Source organism: Opisthorchis viverrini, assembly GCF_000715545.1.
Source record: "Opisthorchis viverrini unplaced genomic scaffold opera_v5_71, whole genome shotgun sequence".
Classification (NCBI taxonomy): domain Eukaryota; kingdom Metazoa; phylum Platyhelminthes; class Trematoda; order Opisthorchiida; family Opisthorchiidae; genus Opisthorchis; species Opisthorchis viverrini.
The window spans coordinates 506283-523574 of NW_008751727.1; the positions used below are offsets into that span (position 1 = coordinate 506283).

The window sequence follows — 17292 nt, forward strand, 5'->3', positions numbered from 1 at the left end:
AGGGCCAGTCGATCGTATCATTTGATAAAGGGCACGGCTGTTTCCCGTAGCAAAAGTCTTCTCCATCTCCCGAGCTTTCGATATCCACCAGAGCTCTGGGTCCTTCCTTAGACTCTTCACTATTTGGCGTTTGAAGGATTTGCGTGGTCGTTCGTACTCGTTGAATCATTGCAGTTTTGGAATCCAGTGATCAGTAACCGCTGTAATCGCCCTCAACCTGCAGAGTGGCTCACCGTTCATTCCGCCGTCGTACTCGTTGAATCATTGCAGTTTTGGAATCCAATGATCAGTAACCGCTGTAATCGCCCTCAACCTGCAGAGTGGCTCACGCACCGTTCATTTACGGAACACCCAATTGGAGGAACTTCCTGACCTTTTACAATGTCACAAGTAGCGACAGAGTTTCATCCATAAACTGGCCGACCTGCCGTATGTTGCGGTCGCACGCTGTGTAATTACATCCGGTACTCCTAATCATTTTCCTGATTTTTCTCTTCTAGTCCCTCTCCGTTAGTGGCTCTTCGGTTAGTCGCAATACAAGCTTATTACTCGCAGTAACAGCTCAACAATATTGTGTTAACTTAGGTAGGCGAAATTTTATGCTTCGAACCCAACCCCTGCACCTCGACTGGTCCTGTCTTGCCTGGAGCGAAAGCGTTCCCACCCTATTTGGAGGCTCTAGCCTACTTAACCCCCCGCTGTATGTAGACCTTTTCCTGGGGACGAATTGGCATGTAATTCAACTTTTCGCACAAGCACTACACAGCGTTACCTTATCTTAAAAATAAATTTCAGCCATTTTGCCTTTCCGTACCGGTTAGAGGCGATTTGTAACACGGTACCATACATGCATTTGTCCTTGTGTGTAATAAAATCCCTGTTGGTGATGCGCCCGTTGAGGATTCGTTCTTAGTGGGACTTTATGCGATAGCACATCATGCGTTCAACTCCGCACAATACCGATTATCATCTCTGTGCCCGCAAAGCGGCCGTCACCAGTGTCGGTGAACTTTGTCAATTGCTTCAGGTAAGTCGGCCGCGCGGTTGTGAATCCGTCTATCATTTTGACAGGTAAATTTAACCATGGGTCTTGATGAGAAGGAAGTGAGACTACGGCGGAATGTTGCGGGGCCAAATTCTTTTGATCATAAGTCCTCCGACTCCCTCGTCAAACGTTATTTGGAACAGTTCAAAGAGCCCATGATATTGCTTCTTTTGATCTCAGCTGCTGTCAGTTTCTTGATGCAACAGTATGACGACACCGTTAGTATCACAGCGGTGAGTAGTGCTCTTTGTTGACATGCTGATACTTTCAATGCTCCAGGCTGTTTGTATCGTGGTGACTGTAGCATTTATTCAGAACTATCGGTCGGAGAAGGCGTTGGAGGCGTTGAAAAATCTGATGCCACCAAAGTGTAACTGGTATGCTCAATTTTTCCATTAAGTATGTTTCGAGCTATGGGGTATCCTATAGTGAGTAGTTTTGAATATTGGCCGCTATCCTCTTTTCAAACTTGAATGCATCATTCCTAAATGTTCTTAGCGTCCTTGAGGATCATCTTTAACAGTTTGTCCGTATGTTACTTTTTGGGTGTCAATATTATGAAGACATGTTTTAAGCTGCCTTCGACCGGTGCTTTGCGCAATTAATTTGACCATTGGTTATTGCTCCGAAGTTTCGCGATCTTCCGCGGATTACGTCAGACTTTTATCACTGGCTGCAAATCTGATTATCGGTATGGACCAATGTCCTAATTTACTGTGAATTATGTGGAAAACTTCAGTCGCTTCGGTGACGTGGAAGCTCCCCAAACTGTTTCACCCAAATCTGCATTTCATCTCAGCTAAGTTTCCTATGTTACTATATAAGGTGGAAACTGTGAATTTTCAGAAGTGACCTATAGCCTCTTCGCGCCATCCGACTGCGTTCATGAGGTTAAATTTACAGTCACATTCACTCTCACCATCCATTCCTTTCATGTGGTTAGATATCTATAGAGGATCATTTTCATCCTCACTCATGTTTCAGTTAGTAAAGGTGGACATTGCACCCCCAACAAGTAAATATCCTGAACTCGTGCATCGACACATAGGGTTAATAATATAATTATAATAATCGTTCATCTTTAGCATCATTTCGGTGCCTAGCTGCCACGCCGCACGAAGGAGGCATGAGGGCTGGGATATTGCCAGGTCGCCCAAGCCTAGACAGGGGAAGTCAAGAGGCAGAGGTCGGACTCGAACCACAAACCTTCTTGGCTGTAAATTAACCCTCTAACCACTTGAGCCATTTCGCCCCGTTAGGCACCTAGGAACATGCTCTGTCTCTGCTAGTTGAGTCTCGTTCTCTGTTTTGTTCTGAGGTTTAGCATGAGAAAAGCCTCTATTGCCCTTCTATTCCGATTGCTTTTTTGATTGATGTCCATTGCTTCCCTAGAACTTGAATAACAAATATGAGTACGGTAGTTGGCTTACGGTACCATCTCTAGCTGGATGTTATCGACTGCTAACTTCGAGTAATGCTGAAGCTACTCCAGTGGGCCTTGCCTGTGTCGGTGTAGCCCTCAGTTCGGTAGCTGAGGCGTCACTACTCAACGAGGTACGCACGGACGTCGACTCTGTGCCGCTCGACTTTCCACTTTTGTACAAACTTCAGTCGGTGGAACTACTGAGTGCTCTAGTTTGTCTTCTCAGATTATGCACCACTAGCTTTGGTTAATCGAAAGATGCCTCCTGTTCACGACGGATAGTTGAGATGGGGTCATAATATCGAGAGATTTCAATGCACAAATAGGGCACCTCATTATGTTTGATGGAACTGCGTCGGCTTCTGTACATCATTTTAGGAACTGCTAACTCCCAACGGGATCCCAAAGTCCACACAGACTTGAGGCAAGGTGACCACAAGATAGCGAAGCCCATGCGTTGATCGCATGTGTGCAGGCCAAAAACAAGAAAGGTGATATAGGCGCAAAAGCGAAACAAAAACGGAGAATCACGCTATACATAATAAGAATAGAAGAAATCAACCAATACCCTGTGTAATCAGCTTTCACATGTTGAATTGTTTCGGTGGGTCTGCTATGAAACTGATGATTGTATCTCATCCAGTTACAGACTAGGTGTCTAGACAATCATCCATTTCCAATCCGATCGCTCAAGAAGGAATTTTCATTTGTTTACACACCAACACACCAACCTAAAGGAATGCCAAAGACATGGACCCCGAATCATTTATGCTTCAAGTGGATTCTGAGCGTTTGATTTCTTACTTTTATTCATCCTGCATATTTTCCAAGACCACACGGCACCATTTACTAAATGCACTGAATACTAACAGAAAAAAGCTGGGTGCTGGGGTTGAACTGAGGGTTTGAGGTGATCTCGAACGCGCGTGAGAGTATGTTTATTATATTTGAATCTATGGAGGCTGCATTTGACCAGACCAAGAGCTGCTACCTTGTCGCTTGGTTGGACTTAAGTGTTGCAATGATCCCGCGGGCCACACTGGCTGGAATTTCGCACGGCTACACTGACTGGAATTTCGCACCAAAAGGTTCAACTTTGCCAAGAAGGCCGAATTGGAGCATCCAGACAAAGTACTACAAGCCCTCGTACTCCGAATAATCGCAACACGAGGTGGCCTGAAGGTCATCCTGTCCGCCGCGATCGGAGCGTGAAGGCGTTTTCCCAAGGCGATCAGTCTGTCCATATTCATGGAGGTAGTGATTCTGGCTTCTCCTAAACAAGGACGGATTAGAAAAGATCGGCCCTAGAAAAGTGCGGACTTTGACCACCCAACGGTTGACTGGCTGACAGCGAATCATTGAATAAGGTCGGGAAACAAATGATATATGATGATTCCGTTGCGGATCCAAGCGCGTCTGATGCACCCCGTAGCACCAAGAGTGAGAGAGAGTGAGTACATCACTCTGCGTCTTGGGGTTAGGCCAGTGCGATACAGTCCGACCGGCCAGGCTCCGAGGGTTGCCTCAAGAAAACCTCAACCACAGCCGCCTCGTGATTGAGGTCTGTGTGTCAGATGCCAAGGTAAGGGACCTCAAACAAAACCCTGCCATCACCCAATTCATTGTGGGGGCTTTGAGTCAAAGGCTCAAAACGAAGTACCTCAAACAAACCCTCTTCCTAAACCTGGGCAACTAGGGTGTGTCCTCCCTCCTTGCAGCTATTCGTTAACCGGCTTCCCCTCGTCCACATCCCATTGCCGCGCAATAAATGGTCCAACTGCGGTCACTGCATCTGCTAGTCTCCTAAGCAGTTTCCCGTGTTCAACTTACCGTCCAGCAAAGCAAACCATAATAAATACTCAGCTACCTCAGGATATTTGACCTTCAGCGTCTGTACTCTCTGTTAATTTAAGCGATAACATCTCTCGCTTCCTGTTCCCTTCGATGTATTTTGTGTCCCCGAAGCACATACAAGAGCTCACTTTGGTTGTGCACCTCAGTTTGATTAGAACGAGCGCAGATTTTAAAAATTTCACCTTCAGTTTACCCGGTGAGTTTAGGAACATATGGTTTGAGAGCTGCGCCCGTCTTCAGCACTGAGTGCGCTTTGCTGGATACGATTCCAGTAAACCATCTTTGTGCTGTTAGGTTATCCACCTTAATCTAGGTTAGTACCACGACTCGAAAATCGGTACCTGTTAGCTTATGCAGGTTTATCCGGGCTGGTCTGTCAAACAAGGAGCACTGACGAAAGCGATGTAGTCCTTCCTGGATGTGATGACATCGTGATTCAAACTATACTAAATAATTCAAACAACTCTGCCTGATGGTTTTGTATGCACTCCACGTCCGCCGTTTTTATAATACTACTGCAAGACTGGGTGGTATCAAACCCGGACCTTAAGCTTGCGGATGAGTCGACTGAGGTAGTAAACAAATCGGTTTACCTAGGTAGCTGTTTCTGTCCCTGTCGTTTGGCTGACAACGATGTTTCATTCCGGGTCTGAAAGGTTGGAGTTGTTTTTATCAACCTAAATCAACCGTGGCGTGGGCTTATAATCAGCTTACATGTTTAGTGTCGAATTTACTGTGCTGCGGTGCGCTCCATATTGTTATAGAGGTCAAAATCCTGGCAACCGCGAGCTGAGAACGTTGAAACTTGCTGGGTGTTTGGTCATCAGTGAATTGCGAGCATCGATAGAATTTAATGGGAACATCGATTCAGGAATGCTGAACTATGTCGAACGGCTAACGGAAAAACTGATCGCACTCCATAGGCTGCACTGGCTTGGTCACGTGCTCCATGTGCCAGTCGACCGACTTCCTCGAAAAGCCTTCGCGCAACCGTGTGGAAGGTGTAAAAGAAACAGGAACGGTCAATGAATTGGCAGCGAAGTTTGGAAGCCATTGCCACCAAAAGATGCGTTGGTCGTTCCAGTCTTCTTGGATGGGGCCCCTGAGATGGGACCTGTGAATGGTTAGAGTCACTGTCAGACATGGTCCAGTCGTGCGACCAATGATGTGAATGCATCCCAAATGTTTTCACTGTGTAGCTTGCCCTCTTAATCTTTCCAATGAACAGTCCAAGGCCACTGCTGGATTCCCGCGTCAACGATATCGGCTACTGCCTCTAATGCGTAGCTACTCATCTCTATCCCCCAGGTCTTCGGGGAATGAAAATATGGCAGCTATAAACACCGTACAACATTTACGCAGCTGTACAGCCTAAGATGACTATACTTGAATGTAACTTTGTGTAATATTAGATTCTGGTCACCACTGGTCATTGACGCGGATCCGGAGTTACTAAATAACGTAAGCTGTGCGTGAAGCTAAGGCAAAACGGATTTTCCAGACCAGAAAACTGTATTCTTGAGAAAATGTGTGCATATGAGCAGCCCTTTAGTCGGGCAATAACAACATAGTAATCCCTATTTGTGTATTACGGTATGAATTAATTTCATTTAAACGACCGCCAATTTTTGGCACAGTTAATGTGTTGTACTCTTTTTACAGCGTTTGCTTACCGTTTCAGGAGATCTTCGTAGTCCTTCTTATCGTTTTTCCACACTTTCTCCCGCAGTGTTCGGAACGGTGTTCTATCCACTTTCCTCGCTTCTGAGCTTGTCCCCGGCGATGTCGTCTTCCTTTCAATGGGTGATCGCATTCCGGCCGATATGCGCCTCATCGAAACTGTGGACTTACGCGTTGACGAATCCAGTTTAACCGGTGAGACTGAGGCAGTACCCAAAATGGCGGACACACTCTCGTCCACGGGATCTTTACTTGTGCCGAATGGAGTTGGGCCTACGTACAACCCTACATTAACGGAAAGCAGTGAGTGCCTGCAATTAGTTTTCTTACTGTGAAGCCGAATGGACTCGAGAAGTGCTCGCTTTGCGAGGCTCATTTCAAGACACAATATTCGAATTACGCATGCTGATAGCTGAACCGGTTGGATTTCTGGTCATGTCTAGTTGTTAACTTGAACTGTAGTGCATAGCATCACTTGCGTACTCCAGATCGTTTAGCTTCTTAAGTGAGCAGTTTTTAGCTACTATAACTCATTCCCAACCTGCTGGAATGTTCTAAACATGCCTAGCTTTAATGAATAACTCAAATCTCTCATCTTTGCGTGACCGTTTGCCTGATAATTATGGTGCACGATTCTATTGCTAATTACCTACAGTGTCTACTGGACAAACTTAACGTTGAGGGTTTTTGTTCTTTTCGTCGACTCGTACTTTTCTTTTATGGTGATGGCTACAAGCACACAGGAGCAACGCACCCTTTCTTCAGCTTCAAATATATGTCTGTTTATATGCAATCTGTTTTATGCTGTGTGCTCAGCAACACAAACACGTAATTTCTAGATAAAACTGGCATCGTGTGACCAGGACTTGAGTGCTTCAGCCTTTTATACATGAAGTACTGAGTGATGTACTTTAGGTAAGAGGTCCTCCCTGACAAAAGTTCCCGACTTCATGTAGGTCGGAGTGGTCGCAACGCCCTACTTGAATATCCGCGATGACTAATTATTGGTCCCTTCTCCTCCTGTCACTCCTTCCATTTAGAGTGATCATTTTTATGTTCCTGATTACATTCAAAGTTCTACAGTCGACGTAACCTTCCCTATCTTGAATTCTTGTTGTCCTCATAGGTCATCTCGGTTTTGTAATTACCGCGTACATACCATCAGCCAACCGATCTTAGTAACGCCCATAACAGGGGCTCGTAGAACGCACCGACATTCAGTCCTCTTTCTGTGCACCATCCTTATTCTTTGTTGACACCGATCTAGTGCTCATAGTCACCCCATAGTCACCCTTGGTCTGTCCTTGCAAGACATACTCAATTAGTCCGGGTAGGCCAGGTTAACTGCGACCCGTTCCCCGCAAAAACTTAGTTCTCGTTTGCGCTCTCGTAGATTTCTCCTCTCTGTCCCTCATCTTTGGGCAAGACTCAGGGACACCCCTTTGTGGAATAATACAGTAGTGTTCTGCCTCTCGACTCCCCCCGCCTAGGCTTGGGCAACCTGACAGTATCCAAGGCCTCTTGCATGGCACCAAAAGGGTGCTACAGCTGAACGATTTCGGATTTCGGTTCAGGGTGGGGCCATTTACACATCTTTTAGTTTTGATGAAAAGTTACTTATGTCCTGTCGGATCCCTTTGTTCGATCGGTCCTCCACAATGACCTTTATTTTTGAAAAGCACAAAGATGCGAGTGATAGGTGTGGAAGGATGTAAAGAATACAGGGAAAATAAAGGAACGTTCCATTCGTAGGTATACCATCAACAGTATGTACGATTGTAGGATTGTATGGCACGATAAAACACATACAAAGACCAGCAACTGGATAACGAGCAAACAGTACTGTTCAGCTTGTTTTAGCTTTGCTCTCGCCACTGTCACAGCAAACAATCCGCCAAATTCTGTTCTTCCATCACGCTTAGAAGCGTCTAGTTGTCTGACCCACCTGTAGTCCCTCACCGCCGAACCAAACTGATTAAGAAACCGGTTAAGAAACTTCATATCTGGAGGACATGGTTGAATTATGTTTACGTGTTCTTGTAGGACATCTTTTGCTGTTCGTCTTTCTGACTCCCCGTGGTGTGTCTTCCTCAGTTATTCATGGCTTTCTCGTTATAACACTGCCACATTCGGTTATTGTGCCCTGACACTTGGCGCTAAGAACCTCCCGTTGATTCTTTCTGTCCGGAAGAACCTCTCCTGACGTCAATCACTATCAACAGCGATTATACTGCCAATAGCCCGACCACAGATGCTTTGAACCGTCTTCGTGGTTGCCATGATCTGACCAACATTGCGTTCATGGGCACCCTGGTTTGTTGCGGGACTGCCAAAGGTGTTGTCATCGCGACCGGTGAGCACTCTGAATTCGGTGAAGTGTTTCGTATGATGCAGTCAGAAGAGGTAAGTAACGCAGATCGAATATCCCGTGCACGTTTCTTTGTTTTTCGTTGCTAGGTCGGTACCTTGGAACAGGGCACAGCTCTACCTACTGTCGTAATCAGTGTTCGGTTCGTCTTATCTGATTAAGATGAATCCCAGCCACTGAATTCGACATGCAGTCAGATTGGTTGTGTTTGGTAGCAGTTTGCTATCCAACACAACCTGTTTGATGTGTTTGATTAAAGTCAAGGAGGGCTCTATGCGCCCTGAGATGCATATTTAACGTACTAAATTAAAGCAGAATTGAACTGAATGGCAACAAGGAAAGAGATGAGAATTCACGCGATTCGATATTGTTTCAAGCGATAAGTCACCTACCGAGTGTACTATTGATTTTGCTGGTTGCTGCTCACCTCTCACTCAGGCACTCATTGATAGGTCTTTTGAAACCACTGGAATATGATCTGGGTTTTTAAAGCCTTGAAAATGGACGTGAAAACTCGAGTGAGATTCGTCACCCGGTTAGAAAGTGCCCCTGGCAAAATAGAACTTGATCATCCGCTCCTACACCTCAATGGTCCCCATAGGCATCTGCGTTGCTTTGAAAGAATTTGAAAAGAAAGAATTTGAAACTGAGCATCACGCAAAAATCACAGTGTCCTGTTTGAAACTTTTCCTTGAAACGACTAGGAAACATAAGTTGTAAGTTGTTGACATTTCAAGTCACTTTCTTAATTCGCAGATTTAAAAAATTTGGGCATCAACTGACACGTTGCTCTATGGGAGGAGATGGTTTCTGGGCAGTTTGACAACTTGAATCAACTATTTCTGCTGGCACCATTTGGGTCGCTTTGTTCTCATCAATATCGCCCTACAGTATACTATCCGTTCCCTCGTTTCGGTTGCGGTAGATGGTGGGGAAAGCATAAGCAGGTCTGACCAGTTGGCCTGCATCAAAGGCACTTTTTCCAATCGGTCACTGGCCGCGTGCGGTGTTCGCGGGTTATGTCAGGAGGCCTATTTCGTTTGAGTTGTAAGATTTTGCGAAATCCTTTAGCAGAGGGGTCGATTAATTGCGTCGATATCGTTCAGGTGTAACACTCTTTNGAGGCGTCAATATCGTTCAGGTGTAACACTCTTTCAGCGCCTAACTGCCATGCCACCCGAAGGTTGCCCGAGGGCTGGGATACTGCCAGGTTGCCCAAGCCTAGACAGGGGAAGTCGAGAGGCAGAGGTCGAGTTTGAACCACGAACGCTCCGGTCCGTAAATTCGCGCTGTAACAAATTGGACCATCTCGCCATCCATCGATATAAGTATCACTGTTACTTCAAATGGCATACGAAGCAGAATTATCACTCATAGTCTGTGACCTTGGGGTTGTCCAGACCAGATACTATAAGGCCGCTCTGTGATTTGGAGCAAACTGAAATTTCCGTTTGATTTTGTCCAATCTGTGTCGCCGTTCAACTGTAGTTACATTACAATTTCCCTAGTTGTGGGGGTCTGGTCAAGTAGAGTGCAATGAAATTTTATAGACAGTCGTTGGTTATTTGAGTTCTCAGTTGAAAGAATAACCTTGACCCTGTAATCATAGTTTTCATCAAACCTGGGTTGTAAACCATCGGAGACTAATTTCTGAGGATACTACCTCCTCCACGTAACACCATTGCAAACTCCTCTCAGGACGCCGGCTAGTTTGTGTGTCAAGAAAGCTAAATCACCATCGTACCCATCCTTCACGGGAAAAAACTGGGATAAACACACTACCCATACGTTTACTGAAAACTTCGACAGCTCATGACCGGTTTCACCCTTCTGGGGGCTCATCAGGTGGGCGCAGTCCCCGTGTTTCCGTTTAGCTTATGTACTATTTCTGACACTCGAACATCGTACCAGCTGCAAAATAAAGCAACCTGGTGCTCTAGTTGAACAAATACATCGTTAACGAGGGATTCGACTGGATTCCAGTTGACTTTCCCTTGGAATTCAGATTGGTGTATGGCATATATCGGTCTATTGGTGTGAGTATTATTTGGACTATTAAAAAAAGTAAAGTTTAGCGGCCAAAATCCAGAAGTCATCTATATGTCGCTTGTAACAAAATGCACTCGAAATGCTATCATAAACTTGGGTCTATAACTTTGCTATAAAAATATGGATGAGTTGAGCCATATGAACTGCTCACTGCGACATTCCCCTGTAACCCGTTCGCTCAAATTCAGAACGCATGTTTTTTGGAAGGTCTTCAAAACCTTGGCGTTTAAATCGTTGTTGGTGAGAATCTTGACGATCTGGAGTACGCAGATGATATCGTCCCTATATTTGAAGGACAAACCCAAGTGAATACACTGACCAACGTCATACGGTCTTTCGACATGCAGGTTGCAGCCTCAGAGTGCGAAATTATGCTTTGGAACGTGCAGTCTCCGAACTTTCTCCTTACAATTCAAGGAGAACCCTTGGAGGTTTTTGAGGGTTTTGTATACCTCGGTAGTTGTCTTAGCCCTGGCTGAAGTGTGTCTAATGAAGTCAGCGCACAAATATCAAAGGCCCGAATCACACTGGCCTCAAAACTGCAAGTCAGTTGGCCTCAAGGGTCACCTGTATTAGGCTACAGTTAGGGCCTCTGCGGACAAAGGATGTGAGGCGTCTTCAGATTTGTTACCACCGATGATTCAGAAGCTTTGCTGATATCGGATGACGTCTACGAACTCGTAACAAGGTAGTTGCAAAACGGTACTTCGTTGTGTGACAGGTACTTCATTCGTGAGCAACATCCATCTCCATCAACTACGGTGGCTCGGCAATGTGTTACGCATACCGCATCATCGTCTATCGGGACAAGTGTTGTTCTCCATGCCTCCATCGGAATGGTGCAAACAACGAGGTGGACATGTGTGACTTGGCAGAAGGGTTGTAAGATTGCGAAGAGCTTGGGAGTTGCTGATGCGGTCCCCTTCAGGATGGAGTCATCGTGTCCCTTCCTGCGGTTAGCTAGACACAGTGCAAGAATTGGTGGCTGGTCGATGTCAGTGGCATTTTTGTTGTCAGTTTTTTCCCAGCTTGTCTGATTGACTGTTTGGGGGTGTGGACTTATCAGAATTCCCGCGTAGACCAGCACCAGATCCCCTCCCTCACCCACTCTTTTGTCTTGTTTTCATCCTCAGACTACAAATGTAATTGGATAAACTTTTTTGGTTGTATGGCAGTGAAGCATCAGTATCAAAATCGATGTTTCCACCTTTGATAATGATGCCCGTACGATCAACTGAATTTCAACGCGAAGGCTCTGAGAACTTTCTCACTAGTCCGTCCGTGATGCATTCCAACGTGGCTTGATTTAGAGCTGACTCTAAATTTTACCTTCTGACTGAAAAAGCATGCATTCATTTCATGCTGGTGTTGTAGCAACGTGAGGGTCGAACCGAACTCTTATTGACAATCAACCATTGTTTTTGTTCTTTCTTTGCTTTCCCGGCAACTCGTTACTTTTTCCATTTTCTCTCTTTCAACTCCCCCAGGCACCTCGTACACCGTTGCAGAAAAACATGGATCGGCTCGGGAAACATTTGTCCGTTATATCACTGACGATTATTGGTAGCATAGTGATCGTGGGACTGATTCAACGTCGCCATTTTCTGGAGCTGTTGAATATTGGAGTCAGGTAAGTCCACCTTGCTATGTTACGCACATAGCTGCCTGCCCTAAACTCTGTAGTGAAGGCACCTCAGCCTGTTAACGTTTCCAGTATCGACTTGTTGGTATGATTCTCAGTGACCTATATGACTGGACCACCGCGCTACTGATGACCAATGCTAGTTCTTTGTAGTCTTTAATTTGGCGGTACTCCACTCTACAGTAACGGATCAATACTCACCTCGCGTTACACGACAAGCAAGCGAAGCTGTCCACGGTCTTGAAAGCCTGTATAATGATCAGCTCTGATACACGGGTGCTGTCCAAATTCTTCTGATACGAACCTCATTTGAGTCATCCTCCAGCCGCCATCTAAGGTGGCTTCATCAGGGGCCACGCGTGTCGAGTTACCACCTACTGAGATATATTGTTTTGCGCGCTGCATTTTGACCGTCGGGAAGAATGCGAGGATAATGTGCAACCTGATAGAGGGACGTGAAGAGTTGAGCGGTTATGAAGAGTTGAGGTTTCCGCAATGGGGTCTCGATATCCCTATCAAGACCTACCTAGGGATGTTTCACTTTTTCAATCCTGTTGAAATGGCCACCGGAGATCCGGTGCTAGGTGCGCTACGGGGCTTTTAACGAAATGTTCATGGTTGTACGAAGCACCGGTATTTAGCATTGGTTATGCTGTCGATGATGATTATGTTGACCTGGAACCACTTGTTCATAAGTTTGTGACAAAGAGCCATACTAGTAAATACTCTGTGCCGTTTCATATGCTTGATCAGATACATATGTAATCTGATGAATACTTTGACTTTCATGTTATTTGGTACAACTTTAATTAGATGGGGTATTCTACTGCCTTACGGCAATCTGCATTAAAAGAATAATGGTCGGGCGCAGCTGAACAATTGCTAGGGGGCAGTATTCTGTAGAATGGGTTGCTTTTAGAGTATTCAGGTGTTTTTACTGCACTTGCAGAAGCCCCTTGGGTTATTATCGAAGTAATAAAGGCCTTCATCACCTGTAAGGGCCGTTGGATGGAGTGGCGGGGACATGAACGTACTTACTAATGAGTATTTGGTAAGCTGTGAAAGTCGTAAACAAGTACGATATGCTACGATCGCTCCAGCCAGCCAGGCAGTCAATCAATCAAATCTGTCAGTCAGTCAGTCAGCCAATCATCCAATCAATTTATCAGCTGCAAACCATGTACCATGGGTACATGTTTTCTAGCTGCAAAAGTTACGATCACCTGAAAGTGGGAGAGCGTGGGACACAGCCAAGCCTTGGAGGCGATGGTATTTTTAGTTAGTTCGCGAACTGGGTAGCTACGTATTGTAAGCGATTATTCTGATGCACGACCGCCACTGACTGCTCGATTGGATAATTTCCGCCAGCGTTAGTAACCATTGGTAATTTGTGTCCTGGGGCCCCATCCATGGGGTCACCGTTTGCCGATCCGACTAAGTCTGCCGGTTAGTATTTTCACACTTCGTTGCCAGGTCATACGCTGTCCATCTCTCAGTCTTTTCCATTCAGTACCGGTCTGAGAGAAAAGAGATTTGTGAGGCAGAAAAGAAAGCGTTCAGCTGTAGCACCCTTTCGGTACCTTAGTCCCATGGCATCCGAAAGAAGCACGAGCGGTGGGACACTGCCAGGTTGCCCGAGCCTAAACAGAGGAATTCAAGAGGCAAATGTCCGGTTCGAACCACGGACCTTCCTATCAGTAAATTCGCGCTCTAACCACTGAGCCATCTCGCCCCATCTTGCGAGACAGACAGTCTTCTGGCTTGTGGAGTGCATGTCCTAACCAGCATAACCTAGGAAGCGTGGGTAATTCATCTTCCTAAGACCATCTGACGTACCTCAGCATTAGCAATCCGATGTTCGCAACAGATCCGATCATTGGTTTAGAGACATCAATGGTCAAACATTGACATTTCGCCTATCATCCGCGCGTAGAGGTCACGTCTATAGAGTAATCTATAGAGTGATCTATAGAGTAGTATCGAACGCACTGTTGCAGTGTCAACTCTTCCCTTGGCAGACAAACTGACGCCACGTCGGTGCCGTAGGTGTCGGATGTTGGCAAAAGCTGCCTTGGCCTTTCCGATTCGATAACTATTCTCACCTCCACCCAGTCCACCGGAACGTATACAACTGCCCAGGTGAACAAATTTATCTGCTACGTCGACGGGCTCAAGCACGAGGTTTGGGTTTGACCCTACCCAGCCTTGTGGCAGCGGCTTACACTTTGCATGTGTGAAGGGCATGCCAAAATGTGCGGCAGACCTATCAAAGCTATTTAAAATTGCTTGCATTCTCAAAAAATCTGAACCCAGGATAGAAATATCGTCCGCATACTCAAAGTCTGTGATCGAACGTCTCGGGAGCATTTCGACCCTTGAGGTTTCAGAGGCAGACATGAATTTCAAGCATCACATCAATAGCTAAGTTGAAGTGGAAAGGTGAGTGGGGACACCCCCCTCTTACCCCACTGGACCTGGTGAACTCAGACAGAAACATGTCCTGTATCCGTCCATAGGATTTCGCACACGGCGCCCTCGTAAGGGATATAAATTTGGCGATGACATCCTTGATCACCCTAATGAAAGAAAAAGTGATGGTTCCGTAATGGAGAAATTCGGAACATTGCTCTTCAACCTAGACGCTGAATGATCCTTGTGCGAATGTTCCAATTCTTTCAGGGTTTGAAAGATTGACGCTGTTAATTGCGATAAAATCTGATTTCATCACAGCTAGTACATTACAGTTTGTAGTCTTCCAAAAAGGGGTTGTCGTCAGTACGGCAGTCTTTTTTTACTTCTCATATGGATGCATCCCATTTTGGGGTGATGGTTAGGATCCAGCTTCAACGCGCTAGATTATCAAAGGATTAGACGAAAAGTTGAAAAATTCCGTAGCTGATTTTTCGAAACGAATCTGACAGAAACTCGGGAAGCGCGCCTATCCCCTGAGTCCAAAAAAGTGCGAAATCAGTTGTGGGCTGTCGAAGAGTTTTCAGCAACCTTGTGGGTAATCTCTTTTAATGAAAAGATACTGCGATATCTCGAATATCTTACCAACTGTAAAATGAAGCGGCCTTTGTGCAGCACATTCAGTTGGAGAACATCGTAAACGAGAGATTCAGCTGAATCTCCCGTGGAAACCAAATTGGCATGCAAATTAGTGTAGTTGTGGAAAAATACTAGGAAGTTTCCAACCGAGTTTGCCTTCTTGAACAAAAATACGGGGGCTTGGGTTAAATATATCATTCTAATCGTCGTTAGACGTATTGAATTTCATTCAGCAACGTCATTTGTGATTTATTGCCTGTCATGGCCTCGTTTCCAAAAGCTTCCAGGTATATCTTAGTGGAGGCAATCTAGTGTAGAACTGCTGATATGGACGAGTGACAAACAAAGCTACCGGGTATTAGCCCCCGTTTTAGGCACAAATCGTTTCAGTGATGTATTATCAACATTTTGCGGCACAAACAGTGCTGATTTTCTCAAGAATCGTAGAGTATGGCTCTACAATGGTAGAAAAGAAGGGTTACTTGTCCGTATTAGCATAAAATGCATGAATGAATATTTTGCGGTAACCAATCGTAGCATGATTGCTGGCATCCATGAAGGTGCCTTTGGAATGGAGGAACTCCAGTAGGACGCTCTGGTCTACAATTTGGGCCTAGGCCTAACAGTTAAATCAGTTTTTAGGCAGTACAAAGCCAACGACGCCCTAGGCCTGTGTCCTAAGTCCACATCAGTCAAAATCGCCATGCGGCCCTTGTGCCGTGTTTTCCAATAGGTTGCGGGAACCTAGCCTTTTAGAGAGAAGAAAATTGTTACCTATGGGATTGTAGGCTCCTTGTATGTGGAATCCGGTGGAGGCTGGGTAAGTTGAACTCTTCTCCGAATCGGCCACTCTTAGGAGGAGTTTTTCTCAGCATAGGGTGTCTGTACTCGCCAGACAACGTGTCTCTCAAAAGTGTGTCGTTAAACAATCCAGAGGTTGCACCTCAGTAGTTTATAACAAAGCGATGACATGGCTATGCTACTCATATTCAAGGTCAAAGCTTTAAAATCAGTCTGTGTGTGTGTATGAACACATTGCCCATATGCAGAAGTTAGTGACTTTCAAACGGCACAGTCCATAGTGAGCCGGAAAGCAAAAAACACGTTCGGTCCCAGTAAATCACTTGTGGACACTTGGCGGATGGATCGTCACTGACAGCAAAGTGGTGTTAGACCCCGATGCTTCACCGCCCCTACTATAATTTTTATATTTCTGCTTGTTTATTTATTTGCTATAAGTTGGAACAAAAAGAGAAATGGAACGAACCCAGTGTCTGTCTAATACAAACAAAACACTTCCAGATATTTATTATGACAATCTGGGGCGAGATGGCCCAAATGGTTAGAACGCTAGTTTACTGACCGGAAGGTCCATGGTTCGAACCCGACCTCTGCCTCTCGATTTCCCCTGTCTAGACTTGGGCAACCTGGCAATATCCCGGCCATCATGCAAATTCTGCGTAGCATGGCAGCTAAGCATCTAAAGGGTGCTACAGCTGAACGATTTTATGACAATCTAAGTGGAAATTGACCGTGAGCAGGTTGTAAATGTCTATTTCCAGCCATATCTTGGGGGGGGGGGCGTCTTCAACCGAATACTGGATGAATCCTGCGAACCTGGAAGCCTGGTTGCACTGGATGCAGCATGGTTATCGAATGAAACTGAGGATTGAAAGCCATTTATTCACTCATTGATTTCGAGCCAATTTAACAGACCTGTTCCATATAGATTGAATATACAGTTTGTCGATATCGTTCTTCCAACACTTGTCTACTGGCATGCCTAATTGGGGCTATTTGTCCGGGTGATTTCGGACTTGCTTAGATAATTATTTGAAATAGTGTATGTCGGACCCACCGATGTGCGATATTTTAATTGTCAATGGATTGTCATTGATCGTTTTGGCACTGACCTAAAGCTGCCACCTTGACGTGGTGGTCGGGCTTCAGTGCTGCAATGATCCCGCGGGCTACACTGGCTCGAACTTCGTTCCACAAGGTACAACCATGCCAGGAAAGCCAAAGGGGAGCAGCCAGACCAAGAGCAGCGAGACCCCGTACTACGAATAATCATGCTACGAGGCGGTCTGGGGGTAAAGTCGTACTGCCCTCTGCGACAGGAGTGTGAAGGCAGTAAGGTGTTTCCCCCAGGCGACCAGCATGTCCATATTTATGGAAGCAGC

General features: G+C 45.6%; 1 protein-coding gene across 1 annotated transcript in view; it reads left to right on the forward strand.

Annotated features, from left to right (window-relative positions):
- T265_13488 (hypothetical protein) overlaps positions 1-17292 on the forward strand; it is a gene marked incomplete at both ends in the record, with an annotated part of 60061 nt that overhangs the window by 3130 nt on the left and 39639 nt on the right. The window contains 6 exons of the mRNA XM_009169103.1: positions 932-1027; positions 1072-1278; positions 1325-1422; positions 6052-6305; positions 8164-8405; positions 11907-12049. Of these exons, the coding sequence (XP_009167367.1) occupies positions 932-1027; positions 1072-1278; positions 1325-1422; positions 6052-6305; positions 8164-8405; positions 11907-12049 (1040 nt within the window). The remainder of the gene's footprint in view (positions 1-931; positions 1028-1071; positions 1279-1324; positions 1423-6051; positions 6306-8163; positions 8406-11906; positions 12050-17292) is intronic.